Consider the following 12,060-nt stretch of genomic DNA (forward strand, 5'->3'; position numbering starts at 1 on the left):
GGCTGTAGGGGGTGCTTTCACGTCAGCCTGACTCCCGGCCCTTGTTGGCAGGAACTTTGCCACAGAAGTTTGCACGCTATCAAGAACCAAGACTTCCTAACCCATTTCTGTTTGCTCCTCTTTTCTTTAGACCTATTCAGGCCTGTTCTGTGTGGTCATCAATCCTTATAAGAACCTGCCCATCTACTCCGAAGAGATCGTGGAAATGTACAAGGGCAAGAAGAGGCATGAGATGCCCCCCCACATCTATGCCATCACAGACACCGCCTACAGGAGTATGATGCAAGGTGAGTGCCTCGGCCTTCCTGGTGGCTGAGTCTTCACCTGCAGCCTCATGGACACCGTTGCAGGTGCTCATTCACATTCAGTGTCACAGTGATCTGGTGGTGGCGCCGTGCATTATGGAGACCTCTGAGCTGGTGTGTGAGAACCAAGGTCAATGGCTATCAAAGGACGTGTTTATATGTTGAGAGAGTGTTCTAGAAGCTTTAAAAAAATACAATTCCTAATTATTGCTATTTCTCATTCTTGTCCAGACTCTGTGCCAGTCTCCTCACTTCCAGGCCCCTTCTTCTACCAGTTACTCCCTTTCCTCCTGGCTTTTCATATCTTTTCTTCTTGCTCCTTCCCCATGGTCGAGAAACATGCTTGAGTTTTTCCTATCATTAAGAAACAGACACCAAATCTCTCCTGGGTTCTGCACCTCCTCTGGTTTGTCTCTGCTGTCTCTCTGATCATAGTGGAGCTTTGTAGAGGAAGTGCCTGCTCCACAGGCCTCCCTCACCCCTTCTGCAGATTGTCCGACAAAGGTTACCCTCCCTTCTGCATTGCTAAATCCACGGTACTCATGTGTTCTTCTCTTACCTAACCTCTCCCCAGCGTTGGACAATCTTGACCAGTCCTTTGGAAAGCCCTTCCTTCCTGTGTGACCCTCTTTCTGGTTCTCCAAATCGGTGCCTGGCCCTCTGCATGGTTCTCTCCTGCCCCTCTCTTGCCTCTGCGCATTGGTGCCCCTTAGGGCCTCATCGCTCGCTCCTGTATTCCTCTGGATGCTGGACACATCCGCTCGAATGGCTTTGCCAGCACATTCTGGCTGAGGACTGGGACTCAGCAGCTCCCTTTGCTTCGGGCTGCCGTTTCTCCAGCCACCCAGGTCCGGAACCTGGCTGTTCCTCCCCTCTCTGCTCTCTTTCTACCTCCTTTTCTCGGGTCCATTAGCACTGCCTATAGATTTAATCTCCTTCCATATTTCTCACCGCCTTGCCCCTCTTTTATCCTGTGGCCATGACCTCAGTTATGGCCTCCCAACGGTTTTCGCCTGCACTGTTGCTGTGACCTCTTAACCTTCACTTTTAGAGCCCTCCCTCTACTTTCAGCAGAGGGTCATCTTTCTAGAATGCAAATCTGATCAAACTCCTTGATTTGAAATCTTGAAAAAAACTCGAAAAGGCTCCTCATGGCCCCAGAGGTAACCCCAGAACCCACTAGCCACAAACAGCGCCCTTGTAATTGGCTTCCTGCCTTCCTCTGACTTTCCTGCCACATGGACCTGCTTACATTTTTCTCCCGGGCCTTCCTGCGTCCAGCCACCTTGCCCATGCCAACTACTTGCAATGCCTGGCAGGTCCCTAATCTCTTGTTAAACATAAGACTAAAGCTTTCCTGCCTTCCAGGGAGGATATCTGGGCTAGATTTAGTGATACTTTGTTTTTTTTATTTTTTATTTTTTATTTTTTTTTTTTGATTTAGTGATACTTTGACTTAGGTGTTTACACATTTGGTTTTCTCTCCTAGACATGGACAGGGCCCATGTCACCTATATATTCTTGAGCTCAGCTGAATGCTTGGCATGTGGTGGCATTTCGTGTAATTCCCAGTCAAGCCCAACTTCCAGGCAGGGCTGAATTCTCATGACTTCATATCGATAGTGGTTTTCCAAATCCTCGTACATGTGCATATTTTTTTTTCTTTAAAATTGCAGTGAAGCTGGGCAGTGGTGGTAGAGAACCTTGTTGTATTAGCAGAGTCAGTCCCTGGTGTAGCGGTTTGAAGGGACAGTGAGCAAGTCTGTCTCGTTCTGCACGGTGTTGTGGGGAAGGCATTTCATTGCCAAGCTTGATGAATTATGCAGGACGTACAAGTTGGGCCTAGCCTTTGGCTTATGTTTATGTCTATGAAAATTTCTGGAGGAAGCCAGCCCTTTAGTTTTAAAGTAGGATGTGTGTTTCAAAGTGCTAACTAAAGCAATCTGGTTGGAGAACATTCTGTGAGATTCCAGAAGACCCTGAGTCTGTGTCTCTAGAGGTTATGAGTCAGTTTTCTCCTAGCTGTGCTAATTGGCCCGGTGCAAATTCACCCTGGAGTCTTCCTGAGCCCTGTGCTGCTGAATTAGGGCATGTTCCCATCCTTGGATCCTGGATTTGAATGGTTTTCTAGCACATCGGCTTCCTTGACTGTCAGGCAAGCCATTATCGCAAGAACAATGTCATGATGCAGAGCGTGACAACAGCGGCTGGAGTTCTGGGAACTGGACTCCCAGCCTTTCTTCCGACAGTCTGCATGACTCCTTCTTGAAGAGATTTGACCAATTTTTATCCAACGACAAAAACATTTAAAGGGCCAAAAGTCAGCTCTGTAGGTTGGAGGTCATTGAAATAAAGAGAGCGATCTGCAGAAGGCTGGAGCTTTCCTTTGTGTTGACCAGAGAGTCTTGGCCATAGCGGAATGGCCTTGACAGGAAGCCATGAGCTCCCCAAATTATGAGAGCAAGCGGGAAGGTGTTTCATTCTTTGGAGACCAGGGATGGAAATCCATTCTGGACCCAGGAAGCCAGAGGTGCTGGTGCCTCTTTTTAATAATCTGTGGGGGTGCTGGGTCCCTGTAATCTCTGACCTTCAGCCTGCGAGCCTTTCCCTCCCCTCCTTCATGAATGCCGGACTTGGTGCAGCCATTAGCCTCCGTGGGGACCTACTGAGAACATTTCCAAATCCCTTCTCGTTGTTTACAGCTGACCTGCAAAGCACTTAGCAACAGGTTTTTTTTCCCTTGGAGCAGAGAGGAAGTTATTTAAGAGAAGTTGGCTCTCCTGTTAAGGATAAGGTGGTTCACTAAGCAAAGAAAGTTCTTGAGAGGAGTTGTGGTTGTCGCCCTAAGTCAGGTGTGGACAGTGATGCTTCAGGGTCAGTGGCTGTTAGGATGCTTCTTAGCACAGGCTCTGTGGGGAGAACAGGGGTGTTCTCTGCCCCTCACCTCTTAAAAAGCACAGTTAGTTCCTTTTTTGCTTTTTCTCTAAACGGGAACTAGAAAAGGGTTTCCTCCCTGAGCTGCCTGTGGCTTATGGCATACTAGCACTTACTCTGCCAAATAAGGTAGTTGGTGTCTTTGTCTGGGGACTTTTATGAGATGAGCTCCTTTTGCCTGTTCCTGGGGCCTCCCTGTCTTTCATCTGTGAGTCCTGATGAGTGCCGCTTGTCCTGTAGTTAGTATTAGTATTCATTTTTCACTTTGAAAAGCTGCCCAGTTTGGATGATAAATCATATGGTCACTCTGCGCGTGTATCAGACTAAGTAAGCCAGGGTTTCTCAAACTTGGCGGACTTTGGCTTTGGGGCCGGAGAATCCTCCCTTGGGTGTGGGGGGCTTGTTCTATGCATTGTAGGATATTTAGCAGCAACCTGGCCTCTACCTACTAGATGCCAGCAGCTCCCTCCTTCTTCTGGTGACAACCAGAAATGTCTGCAGACCTTGCTACCAAATTTCCCAAGGTGGGCAGGGGTGGGCTGAAGTGCCCCCACTTGAGCACCACTGGACCAAGCACTGCAGATTATTTTTATTGAGTATCGACTCCTGTGGATCAGTAGTACCTCTGGGCCTGGCATGTCAAAGATCCAAGACTCAAAGCCAAGGAATGTTGGGATAGATTAGTGCTGTCTGCCATGGGCACGGGATGGGGCATGGCAGCATTGGCGCGCTGGAGGAGTCCATGGAGATAGGACATAGAAAGTGCCAGAATACCAAGAGGTCTAGTACATTATTCTGGCACTGGAGGCCCTGGCAGTCCAGGGGGAGGGATGAGACGTGTTTGTACCCAGACATCTGGGGCCATGGCTATATGACAAGACAAGCTGCTACCTACACCTGGTGCCAGCATGGCTTCAGCAGGTGTCAGGTGTCTTGCGAGTTGAGGGGAAGGTGTGGCCACTGAGGCCAGGGGTGGCGGGGAAGGCACTGCAGAGGTCGGATCCTGTGGAAAGGCTGGCAGGTATGTGTCAATAAGCGGTTCCAGGGCAGCCCAGACGTGCCTGGCAGTTTTGTTTGTTTTAATCCTCAACCTTGGGTTTAATTAAAGTCCCGTGGTAACTTGGTTGGTTTACCCTTCCAACCCTGGCTTTTCCCTTTGGTTAATTTGTTGTCCTGGCCAGTAATGGGTCTTCCTGCCTTGGGGATTGAACCGTTCCTTGGGATTCTGTAAAGGCACACTGAGGATGGGCATGAACTCTGTGTGGCTGTCCCTCTCTGGGCAGCGGCAGCCCTGTGGGGCGTGGGGGTGTGTCCCAGGGCAGGAGCAGCGCATGGTCTATAAAAGGTGTGACCTGGTTGGGAAATGGCGCTCCTGGCTTCCTCTGGGACCTGGCCTTCCAGGGTCTCCCTCTGGGGGTAAGGGTGTATGTGGGTTCTGAAAGGAGAACCCACCCACTGAAGAATCCGACTTGCGCACTGTTCTCTCCCCAGCGAGACTAGCAGAAAACCTCAATGTTGATTAGGTAAAATGCCAGGTTTGGTTCACTTTCGGTGACTTCATGGTATTTTAATGAGCTCCCAGCATTTCTGGGGGAGTGGCAGCAGGGTCTGCTTTCATTCCAGGCCTAACCTAATCTGAGAACTATTTAACCCTTGACTCTGTGCTAGTCCCACCCCTGCTGCTCGGTGGAAGCTGCGCCGGAAGCGGCTGGTCACCAAGCAGTGGCCCGGTGTCCACTGCGTGTCCACGTTCTGTCAGTTGGTTGACTAACCTTTGAGGGCAAACAAGGGGTAGAGTTCTAGCACTAGCCTCACATCCGAAGGCTTCGGGCCAGAAATAAAGATCTACTTGCCCTGTCCAGGGCCCGCAGAGTCAGCCCCAGAAACCACGGTCTCCCGATTGCCACCCTGGTGCCTGTCCCCTGGGGCTGCTGCCCCAGGTCCTCTGGCTGTGTCTGGAGGACTGCTGGCCCGCCGGCTGGCTGCAGGCCCTCACTCCCTCTGCACATTCTCCCTGCCAGTTGCTTCTGGGGAGCTGTCTGCTTTCCAAGGCCTTCTTGAGGGTGGGAAGCACGGTGTGGGTGAGGCGCTGGGGAAATGCTTCAAGGGTACAGTGAAGCATGACTGCGAGCACACTCACCAGGACCGGCGGCTGAGGCAGCCACAGATGTGATGACTCCACTTGAGCAGGAATGCACCCGCCAGGAGGCTCGGGCCCTGCCAGCGAGCCCTGCCCGCCGCCGCCGCACACAAAGGGCCCGCTGTCTGCGGGGAGGTCCGGAGCCAGGCCCCGAGTGCCCGTCTGTGCCGTGGAGGCCGCGGGTGCCGCGTTGGCCCACCCCAGAGGGGCGCGCTCCCGGCCGCACATGGTCACTGTGTGCTCACCAGGCCTGGCCCAACGGGAGGAGGTCCTGAGAGGCAGGGAGATGAACTCGAGAGAGAGAGCAAGCGAGCCCCGGGCAGGGAGCCCCACCTAGCCCGGGGGCTGGGGCAAAGTGTGAGGGGCTTTGGCCAATGACCCAGCTCCTCCACAAGTAAAGTCACCGGCACCAGTTTGCTGGGCCTCTGTAAGCCTCAGCCTGAGGAGCAACTTGCCTTGGGAGCAAGACGTGTGTGAGGAAGAGCGAGCTGGGTTTGCACTGGATTTGGGTCGGGGCCTGGCTCTGTCGGTCCCTGTGGACTAGGGGGCCACTTTCACTGAGCCTTCCTTGCCCTGTGGCCTCTTGGCTTAGTGACGCCTACTTCCTTGGAGGGTTATTGCAGGGATGACCCAAGGTGTGTGTGGACGGTGCCGGGCCATAACGAGCGCCCCCTGGAAGGTAGTGGGGAGCGCCTGGAAATGCAGCCTCTTGATCGAACCGCCCCTGCCCTCCCTGCACTGCATTCCTTCCCTCCACGCTCCCACTCGCTTAATGCAGGTGATAACCAAATGCTTCCTCCAGGCGGACTTCTTCATCTCCAGGAGGCCCGTGAGAGCCGGGGCTCCGGGTGGCAGCACACACAGGAAGTGACTTGTCAGAGGCGCCTCCCTGCAGGGCCGCGTAGCACACGGGCGTGCGCAGGCAGACGCGGCCTCGGACTTGTCCCGTCTCGTCTGCGGCCCCAAGCAGGCTGCAGGACGTCCGTGGGCCCACGTGGCTTCAGGGGGGGCCTCAGGGGAACGACGTGCCCTTGGGAGGCAGCCCTTGAGTGACACTGAAGGGATCCTCTGGCCATGTGTGGTGGGGACCCGGGGTGGGGGGCCTGTGACCCTAGCCCTGGGCCCAGCAGAACCCGGACCACTGCCCTGCTAGGCCCCCAGAAGCAAAGCCTGCTCCTTGGAACGAGGCTGCTTAGTTATGATGTGGTCATGCCTGCCAGTCTCATTTCTGTAAAATCTTCTTTCTAGAAGAGGAATCTGTGGCTCACGGATCCTTTTCAAGGATTCAGCTTTATTTTGGCTTACTTTTCTGTTTGGTTTTTTAATTTCAACCCAGTAGGCCTGCTGTGCTTTGCACCAGGCCACCTGAAGTGGGGGACAAGCATGAAGCGCTCTTCAGGAACTGAAATTTTGAGGGTGGTCGAAGACGTGGCATCTCTGTTACCACCCCTCACCCCCAAACAACCAGAAGTCACCTGCACAATCAGTAATGGCTGAGCCGCTTTGTGCTCTTAATGCCCCCTGGACGTGCTCCTCCCAGGCTGCCTGTGAACCCTGCTTACCGCCGTTTTTCCTGTTCTCTCAGGTTCTGGCTCTGAGACTCCAGCAGAGCCGTGTTCCAATAGGTCAGGACTGAATGTTGGTGTGTTCAGAATAAAGGGTTGCTTTCCTTCCCCCTGCCCGATTTCTGGAATTAAGCTGTCAGATGAGAACAGGACTAATTGTCTAAAGAGAAAAGTCAGTGCTCAAAGTCTGCAGGCATGAAAGTAAGGATTCTTTAAGTGGCTTCTGTAAAATTCTTCTGGTCTGGACCAAGGCTGTTGGCCCAGTGTCCCCCTTTGCAGAAAACTCTGAGGACCCTTGGTGCTCCTTTGGGCGACAGTCAATACTGACCGGGGCCCTGCATGTCATGCCAGCCAGACTTTGTGACTCGATGAAGATCTGGTCTCCACCCTGAAGCCAGTCCACAAATACAGCAGGGCCAAGGTCTAAGCTGAAAGCCAAGGACAGAGGTTGTGCCCTGGGAGCAAATTCTCGCCTAGCAGTTACCAACACACTGTTCATTTCATTTGATCGACCCTCGTCAAGGCGACGGGAGCGCCTGGCTTCTTTAGGATGTGTCTCTCCGTGCCATTACTGTTCACCTCCTGGCACAGATGTTCCTGCCATTCTCCAACAAGCCTGATGAAACTCATCCCAAGGGCATTTCGCAAAGCCAGAGCTTTGCCTGGTACTGTCCACCTTGTTCTCAGTGTCCTGTTGGTCTTCCTTCCTACGCTCTGCAGAGCTGTGGACTGGGGCTTGTCTGGGACTCCGCTGGGACTCCTTTTTTTATTTTTAAGATTTTATCTTTCATGAGACACACACAGAGAGAGGCAGAGACAGGCAGAGGCAGAAGCAGGCTCTTTGTGGGGAGCCCAATACAGGGCTCAATCCCAGGACCCCAGGATGACACCCTGAGCTGAAGGCAGACGCTCAACCGCTGAGCCACCCAGGTGCCCTCTCTCTTTCCTATTGCTCCCCAAGGGGAATGTGGTTCAAGAGCAAAGCAGACCGACCTCCAGGTCTGGTCTCTCTGAGCATCCCAGTGGTGTTTGCTGTGGGCTGTCTGCACTCACATGTGACTTTTGAATTTCCCTCCACCCTGACAAACCTGTCTGAGCTGTCTCAGCAGCAGCCCCACACAGAGAACGTTCTCACTCCCAGCCCTGCCCATGGACAAGGTGTCTGAGCAGCCAGCAGTGGTTCCTGGCAGGTGTCCCTGCGTACCGGGAGCTCGGCAGCTCAGCTCGGCTTGTGTGAGTGGCTGGGTGCATTTTGGCTGAGAGAGGGCTTGTTTGGGACCTCGCCTGCCCTCTACCATAATGAAAGTTGTAAGTGTAGCCCCTGGGGCTTCTTTCTAATTATCGAGGGTGCCTGCTGGGGGAGGTGCCTGTTCTCCGCCTCTTGGCCTCCTGGGACTAGAGACGTGGGCCGCCTCAGTGGGGTTCACACACGGCCTCACCTGGGGGAGGGTGTGGGTGGAGACTCTGGGCCAAGTCCAGCTGTGTTCCTGCTGGGGTTGCTGCTGAGCCAGCATCTCCCTGGTCTGGGCCTACCTTTGTGCCTTAGAGAGGACATTGCTGGCAACCACGCTGCGTGCTCAGGAGCCAGGGGCAGTGGGTGGCTCCGCAAGCAGGCTGCCAGAGGCTCCATGACCCAGGGGGCCTGGGGCTTGGCGTCGGTGTGCAGCCTGTGCCAACATGGAGCGCCAGCTGTACCTACTGTTCTCACCTCCCTACTTGTCCCCAGGTGCCTATAGCCCAAGCTCGTGAATGGGGCTGGCTCTGGGCAGAGTCCCAGATGAGTTTATAAGGCCCCCAACACTTCTGAGAGAGTGGACAGCTCTTTCATTGCAGCCTGGGGCAGGAGTGCTGGTGGCCCCGGGCCTTCCCAGCCCCCTGAGTTCTGAGCTTGAACCCACAGGTCTTTCCACAGTTTGAACCTGGTGAAAGACTTTGCGTTTTGGCCCATGAGATCCTGACGCTCATGGGAGTCTGGGGAGAACTGACTCTGGAGCCCAGGGATTTGCCCTGGGCAGCCTGATGCTTCCTGTCCCAGGCGACAAGGAGCAAGAGTTAGCCCAGTGAGCGACCCCAGGGTGATGGAAAGTGTAGGCCTGTTGGTCGTGCGTCACCCCGTCAGCCTCACCCCACGCAGGTGTGTCAGCCAACCTGAACCTGCCCTTTGCTTTCCCTTTTTCTTGGCCCACGGCCATTGATCAAGCCTGGTTGGCCTGAAGACAGATCCTGAGGGCACAGTGCTCATCCAGGTGTGCCTCCAAGAGCAGGTCCGCAGGAGGCCCGAGAGGTTTTATCTCCGAGTTTGATGAGTCAGTCCCGGCAGCGGCTGTTGGTGGACCAGGCCCGGTCTCTTCCTTCTGTACTTCCTGTTGGGGCTGATGTCACCACTCTGCGAGCCTTGTGGCCTTTTATGGACAAGAATCAGCAGCTCCTCTTGCTGAGGAAGTGAACGATAAATAAAGCCCCTAGCATACGTCTGTACCTGGGGTGAGAGACCTGTGGTCAGGTTTCCCCTCCTCCCACCTGCGTTGGGCCTTCTGAGCTGGTTGGAAACACCTGTCTGCATTGGATGTCCATCAGCTCCGAAAGGTCTCTGGGGGCTTGGGGTTTAAAATAAAATCAGGAGAGGGAATGGCCTCATCGCTGAACATGTAACTTAAAACCTTTTTGTTGTTGTTTGGGGGATGGTGCACAGTGCAGAGCTCTGGAGGTGCAAAAGGCCTGGGGTTATTAAGGACAATGTTTCCAGGCACCTGGGCTGTTCTGCATGCTTCAGGCACCGATGTCATTCAGTCCTTAGAACAGCCCTGCTGGTGATGCCCTGGCCTCTGGTTCTGAGAGGTCAAGGGGCCAGGCATCTCCATGGGGAGTGCAGAGTGGGAATCTCTGTCCTCTCTCTTCTGGCACTGCTCTGCATGCCTGGACAGTGGTCTGCTAAGGGTGCTCTGATGAACCCTGTCTCCATTATGCAGGCAGCTCTGGTGTTCATCTCCTGTTCTTCAAATGAGGAATTCGAGAAGATTGTATCTGAGGCAAGGCTGCTGCTTCTCTTAAAGAGTTGAAAATCACCATAGAGAGATTCGTGTCCTGTCTCTACTCAACTCCCACCAAGTTAGGGACCAGGCAGGATGGGTTTGGGGCCTCTGGCAGGCTAACATGCCTTCATTCCAGGAAGGAACCCGTTTCCCAGAACTGAGTTGTCTCTGGTGGGTGTCCTCCATGGTTCTGGGCCATGAGGTTCCTGTCTGGCTGTCTGTCTCCTGGTGTGGCGGAAGGAAGGGCATTTTCAAACAAGCCTTCAGTCTCATAGGCCCAAAGGAGGACTTCAGTCACAACAGAGCAGACTGAGCCCTGGAGTGTGTGTGCCGTGAGGTGACCGTGTGGGGAGGGGCTGAGGGAGTGGGTGTTCGGGAGGGTCCCCGCTGGAATGCACTGGAGTGTGGCAGAGTAAACTGAGGCAGAGAGCTTGTTGGCGGCTGAGAATTTTGACCATTCAGTACCGGGAACAGTTGCTTCAGAGCTCAGGAGCAAGCCCAGAAGCACTGTGAGAAGAGACACGTACAACAGGGACGGTGCCTGCCTTATTCACTCTCAGGTTGTGGTGAGGCCACAAGATGACGGACCCAGACTCACTGTAAGAACTGAACGGGCCTTTCCAGACTCACGGGGCCACGGTGTCCTTCACTGTAGACAGGTGGATTTGGGGTGCCAAGCAGTGGGGATAAGAGCTGAGGTGATGAGAGGGGCCTCCATCAATTTTCCCCTGCAAAAGCATTTGCCCACAAGAATATTCTGGCAAAGTGAACTGACGCTTCTTTAAAGTGTAAAATGAAAGTATGGGCGTGTATCCTTTTGGGTTGTGTCGATAGTCATGCTTCAGGGATTGGAGGTGAAAGGTCAGGAGCAGAGGGAGTGGTGGTGGTGGGGTGGATGTAAATTGCATAGAATTTGGGTCTCAGTTTGGAAATTGAAACGCATGCAGGCCTCTGTGTATGTACTGACGTGCAGGTGCGCAGGCTCCTGCGTGCCCCCGCCACGTGTCCGTGTTTACATGTGTGCTTGTATGTGCTCATGTGTGTTGCCTGTGCTCATGCGCATCTTTGTCTCTGCGTCCTCGTGCAGCTTGTCCACGTCTGTGTGTGTGTGTGTGTGTGTATGTGTGTGTTTGTGGGGCTCTGCTTCCTGTTGTTCAGCAGCCCAGCATCTGACTCCTCCTCACACAATTAGAGGAATTCCAGCCATCCCAGGGACGGGGCCTGGACAGCCCTGGGAAAACGGTTCCTTCTGGAAGGGATGGGAATGTTTCCTTTTATGGTAGCATCGGCTGCTGCTGCCTTACAGCTTGCCAGAACGTGCAGGTACATTCTTGCCCACTTGTGGAGCAGTGACTAAACATGCCTGCAGCTGGGGCTGGCGCGGGGCGGTGGGGTGGGGTGGTGGGGGGTGGGCAGCGGGGGAGGCCAGGCCCAGGGATCACAGCCCTGCGCATTCCAGACCGTGCCAATTGCCACAGTGTCTTTGGAGGGGGGGCAGGTGATGGTGACTGCCCCGTCTTCCAGCCCTCAGCCCCTGCCTCGTCCCATCTGTCTTATGAAGATGCTGTGGAGGCTCCTGCAACCCTGGCCACCTGGTCTCTGTTTTGTGGGAATGTGGAGACAGGGGCCGGGAGTGGGGAAGCAAGGTTGCCTGCTCTGGGCAGTTCCACAGTGGTGAGCTGGGTGTGCGGTACGTGCATGAGGGTGCCTGGCTGAGTTCCCTTGCACCCCTGCACCGTGGATTTCTTGGGGGGAGGATGGGAGCAGCTGCCACTGGTGTCGGGTGTGTGGCTCATATTTGCCTCTTGTTCTGAATGTCCTCTCCCCCCCCGCCCCCCCGCCGCCCCGAGTGACCGTCAGATGGGGGCAGAGATGGTAGGAATGCCCAGCCCCCTGTGCTTGCTGAGGTGGGCACATTGGAGGCTTTCCTGGCGACCAGGAAAGTGACCCAGCAGGTGACCCAGCTGAGTGCTTTCTGTTGGTGTTGAATGGCTAAATCCGTCTCCTGAGGCTGTGCACACAGGGAGCCATGAGTCACTCCCCATTGTTCCATTCTGCAGGGCCTGGCCGGCCAGGGGCAGCTA

At 54.4% G+C, this 12,060-nt stretch overlaps 1 protein-coding gene across 1 annotated transcript in view; it reads left to right on the forward strand.

Moving 5' to 3' along the window:
• Positions 1-12,060, forward strand: part of MYH9 (myosin heavy chain 9) — a 91,745-nt gene that overhangs the window by 37,544 nt on the left and 42,141 nt on the right. The window contains exon 3 of the mRNA XM_025461089.3: positions 131-287. Coding sequence (XP_025316874.1) covers positions 131-287 — 157 coding nt within the window. The remainder of the gene's footprint in view (positions 1-130; positions 288-12,060) is intronic.

Source organism: Canis lupus, chromosome 10, assembly GCF_003254725.2.
Source record: "Canis lupus dingo isolate Sandy chromosome 10, ASM325472v2, whole genome shotgun sequence".
Classification (NCBI taxonomy): domain Eukaryota; kingdom Metazoa; phylum Chordata; class Mammalia; order Carnivora; family Canidae; genus Canis; species Canis lupus.